Source organism: Melospiza georgiana, chromosome 29 (genome assembly GCF_028018845.1).
Source record: "Melospiza georgiana isolate bMelGeo1 chromosome 29, bMelGeo1.pri, whole genome shotgun sequence".
Classification (NCBI taxonomy): domain Eukaryota; kingdom Metazoa; phylum Chordata; class Aves; order Passeriformes; family Passerellidae; genus Melospiza; species Melospiza georgiana.
The window spans coordinates 4,069,928-4,092,081 of record NC_080458.1 but is presented as its reverse complement, the minus strand read 5'-3'; the positions used below and the strand labels follow the sequence as shown (position 1 = coordinate 4,092,081).

Sequence of the window (22,154 nt, the reverse complement as noted above, 5' to 3'; positions counted from 1 at the left end):
CACCCGGGTGGGGTTTTGGGGTGCAGTGACAAGCTGGGGCCTGTCGGGCAATTAACTGCGTAATTAGCGTCAGGAGGAGCCGCCCAAACTCTCGGTACTTTCACACGCACACCCCTGCACTCCTCTGCTCCCGGCACCCCAAACCTCCTCCCGTGCCCTCCCCTCGATCCCCCGCAGCCCCCGGGGCTCTGCACCCCCCGACCCAGCACGTCTGGAGCCAGCGTTGCCTTTTTAACTGGGGGAGCTGGGCAACCCCAGGAAGGGGGGCCTGGGGGGGTGGCTCGGGGTGTGGTCTCGTTTTTGGGACCCTGGTTGGGCTTTGGGGCGCATTCCAGCCCTTTAGGGGCTGTTCTGGGTTTGGGATCCCAAGGGCCTGGGGACGGGGGGGGAGAGGTGGATGCCGGGGTACCCTGGGGGGCAGCCCACCTCTTTCCCACCCTCAGGAATTTGGGGACGGGGTGATGCTGCAGCTGGGGGGCCTACTGAGTTCAACCCCCCCCAGTCCCAATGGTTTTCCCTCAAAAACACGGGATTCCCCCCCACCTTGAGCACCTGTCCCGACCCTTTTAACACTGAATTCACCCCATTTTGGTGTCCTTGTTTGCCCCACATGTGGGAAGAAACAGGGGGACCTGGGTATCCAGCGGGTCTTTATTCCCATGGCATATTCACGTGGATTCCTGTGGGACCCCCAGGGTCAGCCCTGCCCGTGTCTGGGGCCCACCCCCATCCTGTGACCCCCAGAAGGGTCCTCACCCCCTCATGGGGATCACGGGGGGCTGCAAGTGAGTGCCCCTGCCTGGGGCTGCCTCCCCAGGGGTCCCAATCCTCCTTCCCTGGGATCTCTTTCCCAGCGCTGGGGCTCAGGTGGGCTTTCCCTCTGGCTGGGCATGCTGTGGGATGCCCCCTGTGACAGGGGGACAAGCAGGAGAGGTGGCCCCAATGGCACCACAACAGGAATGAGCCAGCCCGCCCCCGGGGGCTGTGAGCGCTGGGCTGGGGGTGCTGTGAGCTCCTGCTGCCCGCCCTGCTCCCGCCGTGGATCCCAGGGCTCTCGGCAGTGCCAGGTGCCGCCCGTCTTCCGCAACACCCGCTTTGATCTCCCGGGAATCCATCTTGTTGTTCCAGCCGCCACCCCTCCTGCTCCCAGCCCTGCAATTTCCCAGCTCGGTGGCTGCCAACGGAGCAGCCAGGAGCTTCCGGATCTGAGGTTTTCCCAGTTGAACCCCGTCCCAGCGCGGTTCTGGGGTGAAAACAGCTGGATCTGAGCTCTGGTTCTGCTGCACATTGCCCTGGTTGGGACTGCTGGGCACCCGTGCTGGTGGTCCCATGGGATACACGGGGAAGGTTGGAGGTTGGGCTGCTGGGTGGGCGATGGTGGCCAAGACTGAGCAGAGGATAGTGTCCAGTGCTGGCTGGTGATGTTGCTCAGAATTGGGTGGGTGTCCAACATTGGGTGGCCGACACGGAGTGGGGGATGGCCCTCCATGGGTGCCAGTGTGTTAGGTGGGTGATGGTGGCCAACACTGGTGGGTGGATGGTGGCCAATGCTGGCTGGTGATGTTGCTCAGAATTGGGTGGGTGATGGTGGCCAGCACTGGTTGGGTGGCACCGGCCAACCTTGGACCCTCAGCTTTGCTCCTGATGCGTTCCTATCCCGGCAAGTGCTGGAGCATCCGAGATGCTCCACCTTGGAGTTCAGGAGGGATTTGGGAACTGATCCCACGTCCCAGTGAGGTGTCTTCACCCCTTGGTGGCAGGGTGGGGCAGGGCTTTGCTGGCCCGGCAGCTGCTTGGGCAAGTGCTGGGCTGGCCGCAGGGCAGCAGCTGGGCCAGGAGCTGCCGCTGGAGCCACCCTGGGAACTCCTGGCAGGAATGCTCTCCGCCCGGGCTCCAACAGGTTCATTCGGTTTTGGGGCTGATCTGCCGGTTGCGTAAGGTGAGGAGAAGCAGCAGCCACCGCCTTCTTCCGCCAGTTCAAACCGCTTCTCTTCTCCAGCTGGAAAGCTGGGGAGCCCCGGAGGGTGGGAGGGGGTTTCCAGGTGGGGTTGGGGCATGCAGGACACGCATTGTTCGAGGGGAGCATCAACTTCCCCGTTCCCTGCACTGCAAATTCCCTGGGGCTGAAAATTCTGGGGCTTCAGGAATCCCCAGTGAGATTCGGGAGGAAACACCGGGACATGCACCCAGACCTAGATTTACATCTTTTCAGTGAAAAAAAAAAGCCGGGGTGAACAGTCTTGGAGCTGAAACTGGTTCCACAAGCCCCTCCCAGTAGACGGGATAATCCAGAGCTGGATTTTATTGGCAGTGTGGGGTTGGGGGAAGTTTTGAGGCTTTTTATTTGTTTTAACAGTGGGATAAACCGGGATCTTCAATGGACGCAGCTCAACACCTCATTTAAATAGAAATTTAAAGCAATTAAGCAATTAAATTGTGTTGTTTTAACAATGGGGTAGGCTGGGAGTGGCTTTGCTGAATACTATGTGCTGTGGAGGGACTGGAGATCCACAGGGACCCTCAGGAAACATCACAAAATCCCTGGAAGGTTCCTCAGAGGAGGGATGTGAGCCCCTGTCAAAGTTGTGGGTCAGGGAACAGTCTTGATCCTGGTGGGGTGTGCCCAACACATATATTGGGATATTTCATTCTCTGCAAATCCCAGTGTGTCCCGCCCAGCTCAACTCGTCACTCAGAGGAATCCGGAATGACTTCAAGATTCTTCAGAAGGTTTAAGAAGGTTTTAAAATCACATATTGACATAAAAGTAGTTTTAGAACCCTGCCCAACACTAATGCTCCCAGTTGTGAAACTCTTTGGACAACCCACATCACCCCTCCTCGGAGCAGGAGGTTGAAACTGAGTGCACCTGAGGATGTGCCTGGGAGCCTGGGTTTTTGTTGGAATTCAGTGAACCCAGCCACTGGAGTCAGGCCGAAAGTGACAGATTTAGCTAAAACAAGGGTTTCCCTCGAGGGTGTGATACATCAGAGAGTTCACGGGGCTTTGGCCACGGCCCAGGGAATTTGGTTTGGAGTTCGCCTCCAACACCAACAATACTTTTGTTTTTCTTTGCACTCTGGGGAGTGTTTGCAGGCAGGTCATGGTTGTGCCAAAGTGAGGAGGGCGTCCTTTCAAACCTGAAAACAATGAAGAGAATGAAACAATCCCCAAAAGGTGACATCTCCACTCCCCCCTGGCACCGACCAACTCCCTGTGCCCATAAAAAGGGGCACCCAGCAGCTGCTCCCACAGACTTGGCTTCTCTCGCCTCTCAAGCCCCAGCCTCAGCTTTGTGCTCAGAACTTTGGGGACCCTTCACCATGTCTCGCCAGTCCTGCGCTCTTGGCAAGGGGTTCAGCTCCAGCTCTGTGTGCTTCGGGGGCAAGAGCAAGGTCACGTTTGGCGCCATGCCCCGCGGAGGATGCCGGGGAGCTGCCGGCGGCTTCAGCAGCAGGAGCCTCTATTCCCTGGGGGGCAGTAAAAGCACCTCCTTGGGAGGATTTGGGGGGGCTGCTGGTGCCTGCAGAGGCTTTGGTGGCCAAGGAGGCTTCGGCTTTGGGGCCGGAGCAGGATTTGGGGGTGGCTATGGTGCAGGGGGCTTTGGTGGAGGCCTTGGCAGTGGCTTTGGTGGAGGATTTGACGGTGGCATGGGGGGCCAAGGCTACCCTCCATGCCCCCCGGGCGGCATCAGGGAGGTGACCATCAACCAGAGCCTGCTGAACCCCCTCAATCTCGAGATTGACCCCGAGATCCAGAAGATTCGGACACAGGAGCGGGAGGAGATCAAGAAACTCAACGACAAATTTGCCTCCTTCATCGACAAGGTTTGGAGGGGCTTCACTCCAGGATGGGCTCTTGAGGGTGGGAATGACCAGGAGATGCTCATCCAGGGGCACCCAGAGCTGCAGTTGCCCAGATCACCATAAACTGAAGGTGTTCAGAGCTGTTTTTAAGGGGAAAATGGGCTGTTTTATGGGGAACATTGGGCTACTTTGAAGGAGCAGGTGAAGTTTTTTGGGTGTTTGGGGCTATTTTTAATGGGATTTTGGGTGCTTTAGACTTCTTTTAAGAAGATTATGTGACTTTAGGTGACTTGAACTATTTTAAAGCAGGAGGTGCAATTTTCTTTTTTAAATATTTTCATGGAGATGTTGGGATTTGGGGTGTTTTGGACTCTTTTTAAGGAGAAGATGGGATACATAGTGATTTAGGCTTTTTTAAGGAGACAATTGGACTTTTTGGCTGTTTTGGTCTATTTTGAAGGTGTTGGGACTTTTTTGGCTATTTTGAACAAGAAGATGCCAAAGCCATGAAGTTCATTGTGCTTCTTCTATTTAGAGGCTCCAAAATTGGGAAGGGGACGTGACTCCCTTTTGCCCACTCGCCCCATTCACTGTGGTCCTACCTGTCCTGTAGGACTGGGGAGTTATCACACATTAAACGGGAATAAAATATGGAAAGCACATGGGGGAAAAAAAAAAATCAATAAAAAGTTGGGGTTTTGAAGGGAGAATCTGACTCTTTCCCCACCTGTTCAGGTCCGGTTCCTGGAGCAGCAGAACCGAGTCCTGGAGACCAAGTGGAAGCTGCTGCAGGAACAGGGCGGTGCAGGAACGGGGGGCAGGAACCTGGACCCTTTCTTTGAGACCTACATCAGCGGGCTGAGGAAGCAGCTGGATTGTCTCTCCAGTGAGAAGCACCAGCTGGACACAGAGCTGAAGAGCTTCCAGGACATGGTGGAGGACTTCAAGACAAAGTAGGTTGCTTGAGGTGTCTGGTGGTGAATAATCAGAGAGAAAAACTCACTTCAAACAGTGAAAAAAAGGAGAAATATTGATAATAATTATCAATATTGATTTTTTTCCCCGATGGTTAGAAAATTTAAAATGTTTTGGGAAAAGTGAGTTTGGATGAAAAGTGGTGCTTTTTCAAGGTATTTCTCAACTTTTCTCAGATTTTTTCAATATATTGCTTGAATTGTGTTTCTTCCTGAAGGAGGATCCTCCACTTTTTGTCTTCTTCAAGAAGGAATTCCTTAAGAATCAGTGACATTATGATTTAATTCATTAATGAGTTGCTAAACCCAGCTCTAATTTCCTTATGGGTTTCCTCATGATTCTTTCACATAATATCATTCAGGATTTGAGGGTTTCTGGTTTCTGTGGGAGGCTGACAAGAAGTAAAAAAAATAAATATTTCCTGCTGTTAGTTATTATAATATATAATTTATTTTAGTCTATAAATATGAACATAAAATGTGTCCAGTTTGAAAAAATAGAACAAAGACTGGAGAAAGGAATCCACTTGAGGAATTACAAAAAGCATTGGGCAAAGAAGTCTGGGAATCATGGGAATCCACAAGACCTGGGATCTACCAGAGGCTGCTGAGTGAAAATTGACTTTATATATGGAGACAAGCATCTGGAAAATTTGAGTGCATTTGGGATTCTGGGGTGCCTTGGGCAGGATCAGGATCTGAACTCGATGATCCCTCTAAGCCCCTTCCAAATCAGGCCATTCCACGATACCTGTGAGGAGCTGAAGGTTCTTGGATCTTGTAGAAGGAGCTTGGAGTGGCTGCAAGCACCACGACTCCCTTTAGCAGAGCCAGAGTTCCTCTTTCCAGGCTTTCCTCACCCAGGTGCTGGAAGTGCAGGAGCCAGGGCTTGTCCTGAAAGGCGAAGTGCAATTCCAAGGCGAAGTGCAATTCCCTGTCCATAAATCTCCCTTATGGCAGATCTATTTTTGCTGGGTTTATGAGTCTGAGGCCAACAATGTTCATTAGCCTGAGCCGGAGCCAAAACAAGCAGCCTGATTCCATCTCCCTCCTTCCCATCCACAGGTACGAGGAAGAGATAAACAAAAGGACGGCGGCTGAGAATGAATTTGTGCTCCTGAAGAAGGTCAAGTCCTTGCTTTCACCTAAAAGGACGCCAGGAGAGCTGGAGAGGGACTTTGGACAATGGCCTGGGGTGACAGGACACAGGGAATGGCTTCCCACTGCCAGAGGACAGGGATAGATGGGATATTGGACAGGGATTCTTCCCTGTGCGGGTGGGGAGAAGCTGTGGCTGCCTGACTCCTGGAAGTGTCCCAGGCCAGGCTGGACGGGACTTGGAGCAGCCTGGGAGAGTGGAAGGTGTCCCTGTCCATGGAAGGAGGTGGAATTGCATTTAAATTCCTTCCAACTCAGACTGTTCCATGATTCCATGAAATTTTAGATTAACTGGTGTGTGCTGAGCTGGTTTTCTCATCCCATCTCTGCTGCAGGACGTGGATGGAGTCTACATGGCCAAGGTGGAACTCCAGGGTAAACTGGATTCTCTGACGGATGAGATCAACTTCCTCAAGTGTCTTTACGAGGCCGTGAGTACTGTGGGGCACTGGGATGGGGGAGAGTTGTGGCACCATAAGGAAGCTCTGGAAGGGCTAAATCCGGGTTGGGCATCACCTGCAGGAGCTGGCCCAGATGCAGAAGACGGTGTCCGACACCTCGGTGGTGCTGTCCATGGACAACAACCGGAGCCTGGACCTGGACAGCATCATCGCCGAGGTGAAGGCGCAGTACGAGGAGATTGCCAACCGCAGCCGGCTGGAGGCTGAGTCCTGGTACCGGTGCAAGGTGAGGGTAGCACACTCTGCTGGGGCTCTCCAGTGTCCAAGAGGATGGGAGAGCTGCTACTGGTGGCAGCTCAGGCCATGGCAAGATCTGGAACATTGCTGGTGCTGGCCCATCCAGAGTGGATCTGGCACCGATTTGCTCTCCTTGGTTTCCCTGTGGTGATGTGGGAGCAGCTGTGAGGTTACAATGGACTCAACATGCTCCTCCTGCTTCATCCCACCAGTACGAGGAGCTGCAGGTAACCGCAGGCAAGCATGGAGACAGCCTCAAGGACACCAAGACCGAGATCTCAGAGCTCAACCGCATGATCCAGAGGATCCGGGCTGAGATCGACAGTGTGAAGAAGCAGGTGGGGGTTATGTTTTTGGAGCAATGGGGAGGACCTCTTGGTCATGCCTTTTGAAACTTCCCTGAAGGGAAAAATGTGTGGTGGGAATTGTTGGGTGTGGGAGGGACCTGGGAATAGCTGAGCCAGAGTGGCTCTGGCACATGTTGCCCAGAGAAGTTATGGATGCTCCATCCATGGAAGTGTCCAAGGCCAGGTAGGACATGGCTTGGAGCAACGTGGGATAGTGGAAGGTGTTCCTGTGCATGCTCCAGATGATCTTCAAGGTCCTGTCCAACCCAAACCATTACGTGTTTCTCTGCTCTGAGATTATGGCTGCATCTCTCACTGGCTGCTCCCACCCTACTCATCCCCCCCATGCCTTGCCCTCCAGTGTGAGACCATTCAGACGTCGATTGCGGATGCAGAGCAGCGTGGGGAGGTGGCTCTCAAGGATGCCAGGGATAAACTGGCCGAGCTGGAGACAGCCCTGCAGAAAGCCAAGGCTGACATGGCCCGGCAGCTCCGGGAGTACCAGGAGCTCATGAACGTCAAACTGGCCCTGGACGTGGAGATTGCGACCTACAGGAAGCTGCTGGAGGGCGAGGAGTGCAGGTGGGTGGGATACAGCAAGAACTCCAGTGTATCCTGATCAGTCAATGGGAAAAATGTGTACCATCATCTTCATAAACATTAACGGTGTTGTTATGAGCTGTGGACCATGGTCCTGTGGCTGTGTCAGTGGACCAATCCTGACTTCGTGGAGTTGAACCCCTCCAGATGCTCTGGCCGGATTTGACACTCCATCTCGTTTCCTTGCAGGATGTCTGGAGAATGCCAGAGCTCTGTCAGCATCTGTAAGTACTGTTCCCACAGGAGTGTGGTGGGCTGGGACTGGTGCTCCCAAACTTCTTTGTGGCATCAGAGGTAACCTGGTGCCTTTTGTTCCTCTCTGCAGCCGTGGTGGGCGGCAGCAGCTCCGTGGGAGGTGGATATGGCAGCGGACTGTGCCTTGGAGGAGGAGGAGGAATTGGCTTTGGAAGCGGGAAAGGCAGCTGCAACACGGGCGGTGCTGGTTTATGCTTCAGCCTGGGTGGGGGTGGATTTGGTTCTGGGGGTGGATTTTGCTCCCTGGGTGGGGGATCTAACTCGGTGGTGGTGGGGGGATCTGGCTCCATCCTGAAGAACAGTGGCCCCACCAGGAGGGCATAGGAAAGGGATCAACCCCCTGACTGCGGCAGCCGGAGGAGAAAGGGAGCGAACTGCACGATGACCCCCCAGTGACCACCTGGTAAGGACTGAGATTCCCAACAGCAGCCAAGAACAGCTCAATCCCTTGTGCTGGACATCAAGGCGCCCAGCTCTCCTTTGGGAGCGGGACCTGCCCATTCATGGGAGCCCCAAACCTGGCTGGGATGAGCCCAGCACCCTCCAAGCAAGCGGTGCCCGACCACAGGCAGGAGCGGGGATGGATCCGAGCGCAGCTCCCAGTGTGCAGGGAGCCTTGGCTTCTCTCAGGCTCTTGTGCTGGATCCAGCCGTGGTGCAACTTTAATCAATGCCACTCATCAGCCGCAGCTCGAGCTCCAAAACAGGAATTTCCTCCTGGTGCCTTGGCTGAAGATGTTTCTCACCCAACTGACTTTTTAGTTTGCTCCCCCAGAAGTTTCACTCGTGCTGTTGTAAAATGTTTATTTTTACTCAGGGTTCACCTTTTCCTTGGGACCATGGGAACAATCACGTGTGTTTGCTTAAGCCTTTCTCCTTGGCATGTGCCATCCCCCAATAAACATAAGAGGCAGAAACTTGGTGTGGTTTTCTCCCTAACCAGAGTTTCATGTTGTAACAAGTCTCATCTTCTGATGAGATCTGAAAACATTTCCTGACTTTCTCCTGCCCTTTGAAGACCGAATTTAAAGGAACTCAGGTGAAGGGGCAACCGGGTCTCCTCTCGCCCCTCTGTCTCCAAAAATGTGGGGAGTTTGTGAGTTTTGCAGAACAAGGAGGGTCTCACCGGGGAGGCTGAAGGGACGTTGGGTGCAAAATGACAGTGACACAGTTGGGGTGTCTGGTGACAGCCCTGGGAACGAGCCTACTCCTAGCAGAGAGAAAGAGGCAGCCCCGGGATCCTCCTATGTGTCCTGCAGGATCCCCGGACGTGGCAGAGATTGTTGTTCCACCATTGTCCCCCCCAGGTCTGAGCAGACTTTCAGACTCTGTAGATTTTAGGAGACTCTTCCCTTCCTTCTTCTCTTCCTAAAGCCTTTCCATGCTGGAGTTAGGCAATTTGGGATGTTCCCCAGCTATCCCACCTCTCCCTGGCCACTGTGCCTGACCACACAACTGCCCATCCTGTCTACCGAGGTGGCCCCAGCTTGGGGTGCCACAGCTGGAGCTCCCAGGACACTCTTTGTGCACACTCCAGGTACTTTAGGAGCATCCTACCATGGTTGGTGTGGGAGAAGGAAGAACAGTCATCACCCTTCCAAATAATTTGGAGTTAATTCCTTGGTGTACATTATTTTGGACCCAGCCCTGCAGCTTTTCCTACTGTCTTCACTCATCAAGGATCCATGGATTGCTCTTAAGGCATCTCCAAAAGGTAACTGAGACCATGGGAAGAGACCTTTCCCCCCATGCTCCACCAAACCACACCCCTCCCCAAAAGCAGAGAATTTGGGTAAATTTTGATCCCCAAACTCCTGCTGTGGTTTGACCTCTTGCTCAGGAGACCTTGAATCACATCCCTGGCCAACCACAGCCTGTGCTTGGGGTGACTCATCCCATTTCTCCCATGTTCCATTCTGAGCTGGTAAAGGCTGAAGACATCCAGTACCAGCAGTGACAGGCGGAATGTCACAATGGAATGTCACAATGCTGCCAGCACGGGCTTGTCACTGCTTGGGTGGGGACATGGTTTGAGCGGTGGTTAAACATTCAGGGAGTTGTAAAAGTGACCTGAAGTGCTGTTGAAAAGGCACTGACTTCCCTCGGAGTCACCCCAATCCCTCGGAGTCACCCCAATCCAAAGTCGCTCCCAGCAGTGACTCCTGCCTGAGGAGAGCCAAAGGGCTTCTCCAGGAGCACAAAGGCTGTCGCTACAACAAACATACTTACAAGTCCCTCCCTTTTTGTTCCTGGGATTGCACCAGCAATTAGGGAAAAATTATCCCAGGCTGGACACAGAGGTGATATAATTTCTGCCTCTGGCTGGAGGAGAGACAATGGTTTCTATGGTCTGAAAACAGGATTGGATTCATCAGGGTTTGTCCCTGCCCATGGCAGGGAATGGATCAAGATGAACTTTAAGGTCCTCTCCAGCCCAAACCATTCCATGATTCTGTGATTTCATGGTTTCCTCTCAGTTATTCAAGGCCTGTGTATTTTCACAGCAACATGGAACAGTTTGGGTGGGAAGTGACCTCTGAAGGTCATTTTCCTGCACTGGGGGTTCCAGGAGAGCTGTAGAGGGACTTGGAAAGGACCTGAAATGGTGGGCTAAGGGGTGATGGCATCCAACTGGAAGAGGGCAGGACTAGATGGGATATCTGTAAGGAATTCCTCCCTGTGAGGGTGGTGAGGGCCTGGAATGGATTTTCTGGAAAAGCTGTGCCTGCTGCATCCCTGGAAGTGCCCAACTCCAGGCTGGATGGGGCTTGGGGAGAGTGAGGTCTGCTGGAAGAAGTCCCTGCCCATGGCAGGGGCAGGATGGGATGATCTTTCCACTCTTTTCCCACCAAGCCATTCCAACTCTGCCCATCATGTCTGAACCGGGAGGTGATATCAATACCCAAATCCCAGTTCGATTTCCTAAGCTTGGCTGGAGCCAGGGCCGTGACTCAACGCTCTGCGTTATCTCTCCACGGGCGCTCGGGGCTCTGCCGTTTGCTGACTCGGGAACTCTCTTCCCCTGGGAACAGGAGAACTTTCAGATCGTGTCATCCCGCCCACAGAAGGAGAAAAAAATCCCAACAAAAATCCCCCAGAAAAGCGTAACCAGAGGTTTGATAACACTGAGGATGGTGGGTCTTGGCTAGGCAGTGCCCCAGACCCCATTTTTATTATCTGTGTATTGATTTCTTGTCTAATTTTTTTTATTTATTGCCTATTAAAACCTCTGTCCAACCCACAACCCCTCTCTTCCTTTGCTCTTGCAGTGAGGTTTTGATATTATATATTTTTTCAAAAGTAAGACTTGAAGATCTTGAAAGTCTTTTCCAGTCTTAACAATTCTATGATTACCTGACTTTTCTTAGTCTTATCTACCCCCCTAATCCATCTCCTTGAGTCCTTCCAGACCCACACGGGTCCTGGAGGTGGGATAAACACAGGGAATGTCATGTTTTCCAGTGGAAATGCCAGTTTAGCTGCATATCCGGGTCCCAAGGCACTTTTGGAAATGGGTGTCTGGGCAATATTTTTAGAGGTATTTAAACATCTGATGATACCAGAAGTTGCTGGTGTGGATTTTCCAGAAGCTCTTAATTAACATGTGTCCTGTGAGAATTCTGAGAGCTGCACCACATGGCTGCCAGCACAGTTAGGTGTCTCCAGAGCTGTGGGTTTGGACTTCAATATGGCCTAGGTGGCTTTAAAATGTTGAAAAGTAATTAAAAAAAAAATCTATCTTTTCTATAAAAAAAGAAAATGAGACTAATTGCTGCTTGGCAAGCAAGGCAAAAGGGTGGATCTGTGATGGATTTTTGGATTAAATGACTTACAGAGTCAGCCTGAATCACTCCATGATTCTGTGAAGGGTGGTGCATGCCCAATGCCTGGAAATGTCCACGGCCAGGTTGGACAGGGTCTTGGAGCCACCTGGGATAGTGGGTGTCCCTGCCCATGGCAGGAAGTGGAATGAGATGGGCTTTAAGCTCCTTTTCAACCCAAACCATTCTGGAATTCTGTGAAGGATCATAGTCTGAATCCACCCTCGGTTGGGGATCTGAACTGGATGATTCTGACAAACTCCTGCCTTTCTAAAATCCACATCTGCCAAAGATATATTTACATACAAACACCAAAGTAAGTGAAACATCTGAAAAGCATGGTGATTCCTCCAAGCCCTGTGCTCTCTGGATTTTCACATCTCTATAAAGGAGTTGAGCTCTATTAATTGCATTTAAATTGTTCCAGGGCATGTGATGTGGGAAGCAAGGTTTGGGATCCCTCCTCCCACTGCACTGGGGCTGTCCCTCCATCTTTCTGCACGTCCCACCATGGCAGCCGGTGCCTGGTGTCTCCTCATGGTCCTGAAGTTTTCAGAAAATCCTACACAGGTTTCCCGGATAGGGTATTTCCTCACCAGCGCTGAGATTATCTTGGCATGAAGACAGTGGGACATGCTTTAGTCCAACAATAAATGAATTTCCAGTGCCAGCACCGGCGTCTCGTCACCGGTGAGGTTTTATTTATCAAAAAGGTGCAGAGCCTCATCAAAATGCAATTTGCTGAGCTCTGGCGGTAGATTGAGAAACTCAATTCTCCAAGCCAAAGGCAATTTTCCAAGTAAAAAGAAGGCTGAGGGTGTAACTTAGGTGTGTTTTGGGAATTGTGAAAGCCGGGCTACAACTTGGCATGAACTGCAATGCCTGCTTGCAATGGGGCTTTGGAGTGAGAGATTTAAAGATAAATACAAGCAGGGAAACAACCCCAGTGGATAAAAGATGGAAAAAAAATGCCTAGTATATCCCAGGGAGGCTCTTGCTGCTCCACAAAGTGTAGGATTCCTTAGTCGTGGAGTGCTGGGTGCCCAATTTGGATATTTTTTGCCTTTTCTCCTGCATTAGAGGGTGTGTTTCTGGGTAGGGTCAATGTTTGGCAAATTGGAGATGGAAATCTTTAGCCACGCCACGCTGATGAAGACAAGACCTGTCTCCTCCTTCACGCCCATGCAGACCCAGCCCACCTCCAAAAACACATAAAAGGGAGCGTCCGCTGCCCTCCAGCCAGAGGGACTGACTTCCCTTCTTCCACCCACCTCCTCACCCACAACCCCGTCGAGTTCCTCAGCTTCTCCATTCTTGGCTCTTTTGAGGATAACCAGCCATGTCTCGTCAGTCTGTCTGCAGGAGCTTCGGAGGGGGGAGCAGAAGGGGCTTTAGCTCCTGCTCTGCAGTTGGCGGCGGCTTTGGAGGCGGCGGCCGGAGCAGGAGCAGCTACAGCTCGTACTCTGTGTCCAGGGGATTCGGAGGTGGAGGCCGCTGCGGGGGCTTCGGCAGCCGGAGCCTCCACAACATGGGGGGCAGCGCCAGGATTTCCATGGGCGGGTGCTACGGTGGCGGGTACGGCGGCAGGATGGGCGGCTTTGGCGGGAGCTACGGGGGTCTCAGCAGCTTTGGGGGTGGACTGGGTGGAGGAGGAGGAGGAGGAATGTGTGGCTTTGGAGGAATGGGTGGAGGAGGAATGGGTGGCTTTGGTGGTGGGATGGGTGGCTTTGGTGGTGGAATGGGTGGTGGAGGAATGGGTGGCTTTAGTGGCCCAGGCTTTGGCATGGGTGGACCTGGGAGAGGTGGCCCTGGGATCCAGCCAGTGCAGATTGACACGACCCTCCTGCGCCCGGTCCACGTTGAGATTGATCCCCAGATCCAGCAAGTTAAAAACCAGGAGAAGGAGCAGATCAAGACCCTGAACAACCAGTTTGCCTCCTTCATTGACAAGGTGAGAGGGGGGGATTGTGCCTGATTAAGGCCTAAATTAGGAGGAACTTTACAGTTGCGCAGAAATGTCCTTCTGGAGCTAAATCCCAGAAGGCAGAGAAACTTGAGCAGAGCCTTTTCATTAAGGGAAGAGATGGGAATCTCTCCTCCACACAAGATCAAAGCCATGTCTCCAGGGCTTTCATCTGTCCTGTTGCACCAAGCTCTACTCTGAGCTTACGCTCTCAAGCAGGTTCAACACCTTCAACCTCCGCAGGTTTCGGGCACAGATTCTCCCTCCTCCACCACTCTCTGCCCAAACAACCTCCCATTGAAGTATTAATTTATATATTTTTCTCTTTCAAATCTCCAGGCTTTTAAATCTAGGCTGGATATCAGATTTCCACACTACCTGTGATGGGGACAGACTTGGAGTAAGGGCAATGTGTAAAAACTCCTTTGAGTAGAAAAATATTAAAAATTTCCTTCTTTTCCTGATTTTGCAACTTAGGCACCAACAGAAAGTTTAAAAAACCAGAGTTAATTGGTTCTCTGATCTCCATACAAATCTTTGTGAGTGATGCAAGCGATGTTTTGGTGGGAGCTGTTCCTGTGTGATGGTGGGTCCTCCATGTCTTGGCTGTAGGTCCGATTCCTGGAGCAGCAGAACAAGGTGCTCTCCACCAAGTGGGAGCTGCTCCAGCAGCAAGGGCCGTCGGGGCCCAGGAAGAACCTGGATGTCATCTTTGAGAACTACATCCAGAACCTGCGGAGGCAGCTGGAATCAATCCTGGCGCAGCGGGGCCAGCTGGAATCGGAGCTGCAGAACATGCAGCAGTACGTCGAGGATTACAAAACCAAGTGAGTGCGGAGCCAGGAGCAGCTCAAGCAGCCTTTTGGTCACTTTAATTTTCCCACACTGCTTTTTATGGTGATAGTGGAGATAGTTTTTCAGCCCAAATATTTTAATTTAGTGATTTTTTCCCTTTTAATTTGTTTCTAATGGCCTTAGGCAGGAAAGTCCAGGAATACAATTTGCACTTTTCATCTCCATAGGTATGAGGAAGAGATCAACCGGCGCACGACAGCTGAGAACGAGTTTGTGGTGCTGAAGAAGGTGAGTCACGGGAATCACAAAATAATCCCTCAATATTTCCCACAGCTTTACCTGTGCTTGAATGGGAATTGTGGAGTTTTTAAGATGTCCCAGCTGATATCCAGAATCCCTTATAGTCAATTTGCATAAGTGGATGACACCATAACACTATTTACTTTTAATTATTTACATATATGGTTACTGAATTATATATAAGCATAATGATGTCCCAGTGAATAACATCAAACTCAGCACAAATGGCGATTCCCACAGGCCTGAAGGATTCCCAAGAGGAAAAAGTTTATTTTCTGTGGGATCTTTCCTTTAGGATGTGGACAGTGCCTACATGACCAAAGTCGAGCTGGAAGCCAGGGTGGGAGCTCTGACAGATGAAATCAACTTCCTGAGGTGCATCTACGAGGAGGTAGGAGCTCTCTCTTCTCCTGGGGGGCAGAAATTTTCATCAGGTGTGTGGTGGCCAAGGACACTGAGGTTGGACGGGGTGTCTGTGTCTGGGTGGATTTAGGCTTGAGATGGTGCCTCTGACTCATGTCTTGGTTGCAGGAGCTGTCTCAGATGCAGACGATCAGCCGGGACCTGTCCGTGGTGGTGTCCATGGACAACAACCGGCACCTGGACCTGGACAGCATCATCGAGGAGGTCCGGCGCCAGTACGAGCAGATTGCCCAGAGCAGCCGGGCTGAGGCCGAGGCCTGGTACCAGAGCCAGGTGAGTCAGGGAGCAGTCGAGACTCCTGGGTGTGGCTGGGTGATTTACAATAATTTATGTCTGGGTGAGGCATCTTTTCAAGCTAACGGGGCTGGAGCTTGTGGCGCAAGGAACGTCCAGAGGGATTGAACCGCTTTTGAGGGATCTGACTCACTGTTTCCAATGCGTCCCAAACTCACCGAGGTGTGTGGCACAAACTGATGCCTTGGGAGGCTGCCTAGAACAGAGGCCAGGCAGTGTTAAAGGAATAAAGTAGGGATTTATTAAAAAGGCCTTCAAATGATACACCTTGGTCAGTACAAGAGCCAGCCAGGGCTACCAAGGTGGACCCAAGATGGACAAGGGCTCACACTTCTATAGGTTTTGGTCCATTTACATACTGAGGTTAATTGTCCAATTACAGCTTCAGATTATGAAGTCCCATCCCTCCAGACTGTGCTCAATTTGCTGTTATTTTTGCTTTTTGGGCCTGAAGCTTGGCTTTTGGGCTGGAAAAAGATTGTTTTGTCTCACTAAACTGTGAGTAGAACTTGCTAACACTTTATATGAAGTTCAGAGTTATATACTAATGCAGTACAGAATCTGGATAACATGAACAGTAAAACTTAAGGCACCTCTGGATAAAAATCACCCAAAATGCACCTTAATGAGAAAATTCCAGCCCAAGTGACTTTTCAGAAGCAAAGAGATGCTTTATAGTGTCACTAAGATCCATTTCAAAGCTCAAACCCCATGACTGAGTCCCAGAGCCACCTTGACCACTGAGCTGGGCATCCATCGTCAGTGCAGCGGGTCCTCATAGTGTCACCTGAGCCTTGAACCTGGGGACAAATCTCCCTGGGGCACCAGGAATGTGTCACTGATGGGTCGATCTGTCTTGGTGCCACCAGTACGAGCAGCTCCAGAGCACGGCCGGCCGGCACGGGGACAGCCTCCGCAACACCAAGATTGAGATCCAGGAGCTGACCAGGAATGTCCAGAGGCTGCGGGCTGAGATTGAGAACGTGAAGAAGCAGGTAGGGATTGGTTGATGTCTCAGGGATGAGATTTGAGGACATGAAGAAAGGAAGGGGCTGGTTGGTGTCTCAGGGGAAGATGGCAGCAGGTTGCATCACAAAAGACCATGAGTGGGGCGGAAACCTTCTGTCACCCCAAGTTCACTTCATGCATATATTTATTTGCCTCTGGATTTCTCCTCTTGGGGAGTCTGAGGACTGATCATTAGGGACAAAATGAGGTCTGAGAAAGCTCCCGTTGTGCTCCCCAGAATCAACAGCTGCAGGCAGCCATTGCTGAGGCTGAGGAGAGGGGGGAGATGGCTCTCAAAGATGCCAGGTTGAAGCTGGAAGAGCTGGAGAGTGCCCTGCAGAAGGACAAGGAGGAGCTGGCTCGCCTGTTGAAGGAGTACCAGGAGCTGCTGAATGTCAAGATTGCACTGGACGTTGAGATCGCCATGTACAGGAAGCTGCTGGAGGGAGAGGAGAACAGGTAAACAACTGAGCTCTCATTGGGTGCTGTGATCTACACCTGGAATATTAAATGAAATCCCAAACCAATTCTTTGGGCTAAAGGGTAAATGCTGTGCTTGATACTTTGTGGGATATTCTGGGGGTCAGGACCCTTAACTGTCTCCCTAGCGGTGGCAGAGCTGCTGCCCCATCTCTGCCACTGGTGAATTTTTAATGGATCTCAAATCTGGAGAAACCTCATTGTAAAGAGGAATTTCCAACCTCTTCCGTCCTCCAGTCTTTTAGTGATTCCAAAGTGGTTTACGAGGGTGAACCGGGAAAATGATTGGACAATCAAAACACAGTTTAAAGTTTTTACAACCTCTCTTTTATTGGGTAATTAAAATGTCCAATTTCCTTCACAGGCTCTGCAACGACAGCATGGCCAACGTCAATGTCTGTAAGTATCTGCCCCGGGGTCCTTCAGAAAAAGCATCAGACTGTTTTATCAGAGACAGAGCTTGCAACTGGGGAACGGGAACATAACCTGTGCTTCTCTTCCAGCTGTGGTAGGCAGGACAACTGTCTCTGGAGGCAGAGGAGGCATGGGAGGAGGATTCGGAGGCAGCGGCATGGGAGGAGGATTCGGAGGCAGCGGCATGGGAGGAGGATTCGGAGGCGGCAGCGGCATGGGAGGAGGAATGGGAGGAGGCGGCATCTGCGGAGGAGGCAGCAGCTTTGGAGGAGGCAGCATGGGCGGCAGCTGTGGGATGGGGGGAGGAATGTACTCCGGTGGCTTCTCCTCTGGAAGCGGAAGGATGTGCGGCTCTGGCGGGGGATCCTCCTCCGTGCGGAGATGCGTCACCACCACCTCGGTCAAATCTTCGGGAGTGAGATTCTGAGCCCCGAAGGTTGACAAGGAAAGAAGCACCTCCTCTCTCCCCCTGGCAGCAGCCCAGCCTCCTGAAGCCCAGCTCTGGTGTCATGCAATGGGATGAACTGTGTCCCTCCCACCCAGCTTCTCCCAGATCCTGGTCCCACCCAGTGGTTTGGTGGTGATGCCATGGGTGTGCTGGCACCAGGAGCTGCCCGGCAGGAGGGGCTGCTCTGCCTTCCTTGCTGTGTTGTACATTTCTTTTGGCAAATGTGTATAAAACTCCTCTTTCCTCCTCCCTCCTCCTGTTCTGTGTCCCTGGGGTGCTTCTGTGTGTGTCCATCCTGCTGTTCCCTTTGCAGGCCTTTGGGGTCAGGGTGGGTGTGAGGCAAGTGGGACTCATCCCTTGGGGAGGGGGCATCTCAGGCGGCGGCTGGAGGGAGGAGCTGGCCCAGGGTGGAGCTTCTGGGCAGCTTGGGAACCCCAGGCATGCTGCCAGCACACCTTCCCTGGAGCTACAGCTTCCATTCCCCTAGTTCCGGCTCTCAGTGACACCTGCGACACCGCACACACTCCTGGACTATTCCTAAGGAGAACAAAACTGTCCTTCAGCGCCCAGCTCCCATGACACAGCGCAGTGTCCCCACCTCCCCCCCTCCTCTGTGGGCTGCCCTCCTTCCTTGAGATGTTTCCATTCCCAATAAATTGCAGAGAATATTCACGATTGTTGTGTTGTTGCTTTGGGAGCTGCTCTGGGCAGGGTGGGAGAGGGCGTTTTCCCCCTGCCTGTCCCTATGTTTTGAGGGAGCAGATCAGTGGTGGGCATGGATCAGGGCAGGTGCCCAAGCTCAGATGATGTTCTTGACTCTCCCCTGGAGGCACAAGCCCTTATCTGCAATGGTGGAGGTCTGGATCCTTCTGCTGAACAATGAGAAATAAGACCCCAGGCTGGAGACCTGGAATCATTGAATAATGGAATGGTTTGGATTGGAAGGGACCATAAAGATAATTTAATTCCAACCCCCTGCCATGAACAGGGATACCTTCCACTAGACGGAAAGTGTTGCACCCCTGGGACCAACCAAAGAAATTAAGTTGCTCCTTCTAAGGTTCCTTTGGGATCATCTCCAGGTGCAGGAGACTTTGACCTGCTTTAGGTGAAGGAGATGGCACCACTGTTGCCGTGTGCAGTGGCGGGAGGGCAGGTGAATATGGATCAGGATGTTGGTGAGGCACCTGCCACTGGCTGCAGTCAGCCACAAACTCATCTGCCCCAGGATGAGCCATGATTCCAGCGTGGGAACACAATGGGCTGGGAAGGTGTGATTCATCCCCATCCATGAGCTCAGGTAGCATCCTCTCCCTGAGAAGCCAATTAATTCCTCAGCGGCTCATCCTTGCTCCAAGAGCAGGAGGGAGAGAGATTTGGAGGAGCTCAAGGTTTGAGTTTGGGAGGGGAGTCCAGAGTGTTTGATCTGAGCTGTGCTGTGGTTCCTCCACCACCTGGAGAGATCAAAGAGGCACAAAATGCTGTCAGTGGTGGTTCAGGAATCCCACAACAGCCTCTGTGAGTTGCTGATGGTGCCAGAGTGGATCAGGAAGCTGCAGACTGAGGAAGAGGTCCAGGAAAGGCAACAGGGAATGACTACAAGCTTCTTGGAAGAGACAATTATACCATTGGAAGCCCAGCAGGAGGGTGCCAGGGTTGGGGAACGTGGCTGGGTTTGGCGCAACAAGAAGGTTCTGAGAAGGCTCTGAGAAGCTGGTGTTGTGCCAGGAGCACTTTGAGGTTTGGCTTGGGGCAAGAGTCACCTGTTTTGGTGCCTAATTTTAACACTTTGTTTCTTCTCAGCTTTAAAATCCAGAACACAGCATTGTAGTGCCATGTGAGGAGCTGTTGCAACACCTCTTCTGTGCAAGATCCATGATGGAAGCTCTTGGCTGGGTCAGGTGCGAAGCCGGAGCGTGGCTTTGGTCTCCATCCATGTTTTCTGCCGAGTTCACATTTTCCCTGGTGTTGATCTTACCATGTTCAACTCCTTGTGTAAGAGATCTGAAGGATCAGTTTGGTGTTGAGTCTCACCTGAAGGAGGCTGAAGTGACTCCAGGTTTGGAATAATCTGCACATCTTGTCTGAAGATGTCAGAGTGACTCAGTCTGGGCGTCTTATCTGCAGGAGCTGAGTGTGGTCAGCACCCAGGCATCTGGCTGACTTTGCAGATCTTCCTCCTTGCTGTGAACCTCCTCGTGGGATATTCCAGTGAAGTGCTGGTGCCTTCATACCATGGGTTTGGCAGCTGGGAGGGAGGCCAGGAGAAGGGACAACCTGCTTTCTCCACCTAAACCCGCACCACTCTGCAGCTGTCCCAGGCTGCTCTTCATGAGCAAGTGAGCTGGGCTGCAGGATGGTCTGGAGAGCTTAAATGTCCATCTGGGGGATGACCATGGAGAAACCAGCCCATCTTGATTGCAGCTGCTCTTGGAAAGGAGGGTGTCTCCTCCGTGCTGTGGGGATGCTGTCCATTCTCCAGCTGCAGGAACACACACCTGGGCAACCTTTGGCCAACCATTGGTCCCCCTCAAATCTGGATAACCTTGTCCCACAAGGGTGGGACAATCCTTGGCCAACTCTTACCTGAATCCCTTGAGAGGGGGATAATCTTGACCCACCAGAAGCTGGGAGTGGGACAACTCTCATTCAAGTGTTACTGAGCCCCCAGGAGTGGGATAATTCTTGGCCAACTGTTGTGTCTCCCAAGGGTGGGATAACCCTTGGCTGACCATTGACTCCCTCAAGGGGAATGTTCTCCCCTCCCTGTTCCAGGTTGACTGGGGGGCTCAGTACCCCTGTCCCAGTGACAGTCAGGCACATTTCAGTTTTTGATGCCTCTTGTTACCTTCAAACCATATTTAGTTGCCTAGATCTCACTGGGAACTCTGAAAATTCCTTCTCAAGTTCTGTGTTCATATACAGGTCTTTTGAATGGCCTTAAATGCATGTTTTAAGGGCTATAATGTGCATTTTCTGCAATTTTTTCATTCCTTGTGCTGTTTTCTAGAAAAATGTGAACATTCATTTTCGATTTAATTCATTAAATTATTCAGGTATTTAATTGATAATATCCAGGTAGATAAAACCTTTAGAATGCCTCTTACATAGTATTTACAGAATTGGCTTCCTTTTAAACTAAAATCTACTTTTTTTTTTTTAACACATTGATATTATTTGTATTTTCTGTAATTAATTAAATTTCTTTTACATGTAACACACACAAAAAAAGGGTTTATTTCAGAGACATTTTATCAAATACATTTCTAAACGACATTCCTTTCCCAATAAATTATTTGGAAGCAAAAGGTTATACTGTGCCTTGGAGGTTGTAACAGCTCCATTTCTCAGCAGGCTTTTCCACATCAGTCATCTCATTTTTGGGGAAAAAAAGATAATTCAGAGGTTGTGGGATTCACCAGAGTAGCAGGAACCCCTTACCATTTCAAATTGTTCATCTGTCGCTCCTCTTCCATAGTGTTTGTCTGTCTGTCCCTGACATTGTCGCCAAAGGGTTCCCAATGTGTCCCTTCATTCTTCCTCAAGTTGTCATTCCCTGTCACCCTCAGAACACTGAGGAGAGCAGGATGATTATAGTCATATTCTTCCCTCTGCTTCAGCATCATCCAAAGCCCCAGCTGGTTATCCCAGATTTGCGGAGTTGCAAGTGGAGGGAATTCAGTCTACAGGCAGAAGACACTCCCACTGTAGTGACACCACATGCTCCAAGGAGATATTTTTCCTCTCTATCAGGAGAATATGCTGAGTCTCCTCAAATTTTGGTGTCATGAATTCCCATTTAGGATTGGGAAACATCTCCTGAAACACAAATGCAATTTAACATATAAAAAGGAGATTAAGGGTGTGTGTAAGGAATTGTGAAAGCCATATTATAGCTGGGATTTCATCAAAACTTTTGTCTCCTGTGGAGCTTCGATAGGGAGATCTTTATCTGGAATTATTGGGAGTCACTAATGAGGGCTGGATAGCCAATGAGGGGCTGCAGAAAAGGGGTTTATGAATAAAATTGATTTCCAAGATGTCATAAAGATATGAGAGTCCACTTAGTCATGGAAACGTGTCTCGAAGCTCTTTTTTTATTCACCTCTAGATTACAGGGTGTGTTTCTGGGAAGCCCCAAATATGGCAAAGCTCATGGAGAATCTGTCAACAACCCCGTGCTGATGAAAATACTAAATTGCTTTCCACCTTCACGCCCAAGCTGTCCCAGCCCACCTCCAGCAGCGGATAAAAGGGAATGCCCAAAGCTGCTGGAGCCAGAGAAGACTCTGCAGACTTCTTTCTGCCCTCATCAACTCTGTTGGTCTTTCTGCTCTTCTGGATTTTGATTCTGCTTGGAAGAAACCAGCC

The 22,154-nt window shown here is 51.3% G+C and overlaps 2 protein-coding genes across 2 annotated transcripts; both read left to right on the top strand.

Annotated features, from left to right (window-relative positions):
• The first annotated feature begins 3,323 nt into the window (after window positions 1–3,323).
• LOC131094407 (keratin, type II cytoskeletal 4-like) lies at window positions 3,324–8,162 on the top strand. The gene is made up of 9 exons (XM_058041999.1): window positions 3,324–3,827; window positions 4,542–4,759; window positions 5,846–5,906; window positions 6,274–6,369; window positions 6,461–6,625; window positions 6,849–6,974; window positions 7,345–7,565; window positions 7,773–7,807; window positions 7,909–8,162. Exons 1-9 carry the CDS (start codon window positions 3,324–3,326, stop codon window positions 8,160–8,162), a joined length of 1,680 nt encoding a protein of 559 aa, XP_057897982.1.
• Window positions 8,163–12,997: 4,835 nt separating this feature from the next.
• Window positions 12,998–18,029, top strand: LOC131094412 (keratin, type II cytoskeletal 6C-like). The gene is made up of 9 exons (XM_058042006.1): window positions 12,998–13,609; window positions 14,234–14,448; window positions 14,644–14,704; window positions 15,012–15,107; window positions 15,248–15,412; window positions 16,303–16,428; window positions 16,680–16,900; window positions 17,286–17,320; window positions 17,425–18,029. Exons 1-9 carry the CDS (start codon window positions 12,998–13,000, stop codon window positions 17,760–17,762), a joined length of 1,869 nt encoding a protein of 622 aa, XP_057897989.1. The 3' UTR covers window positions 17,763–18,029.
• Window positions 18,030–22,154: the final 4,125 nt, after the last annotated feature.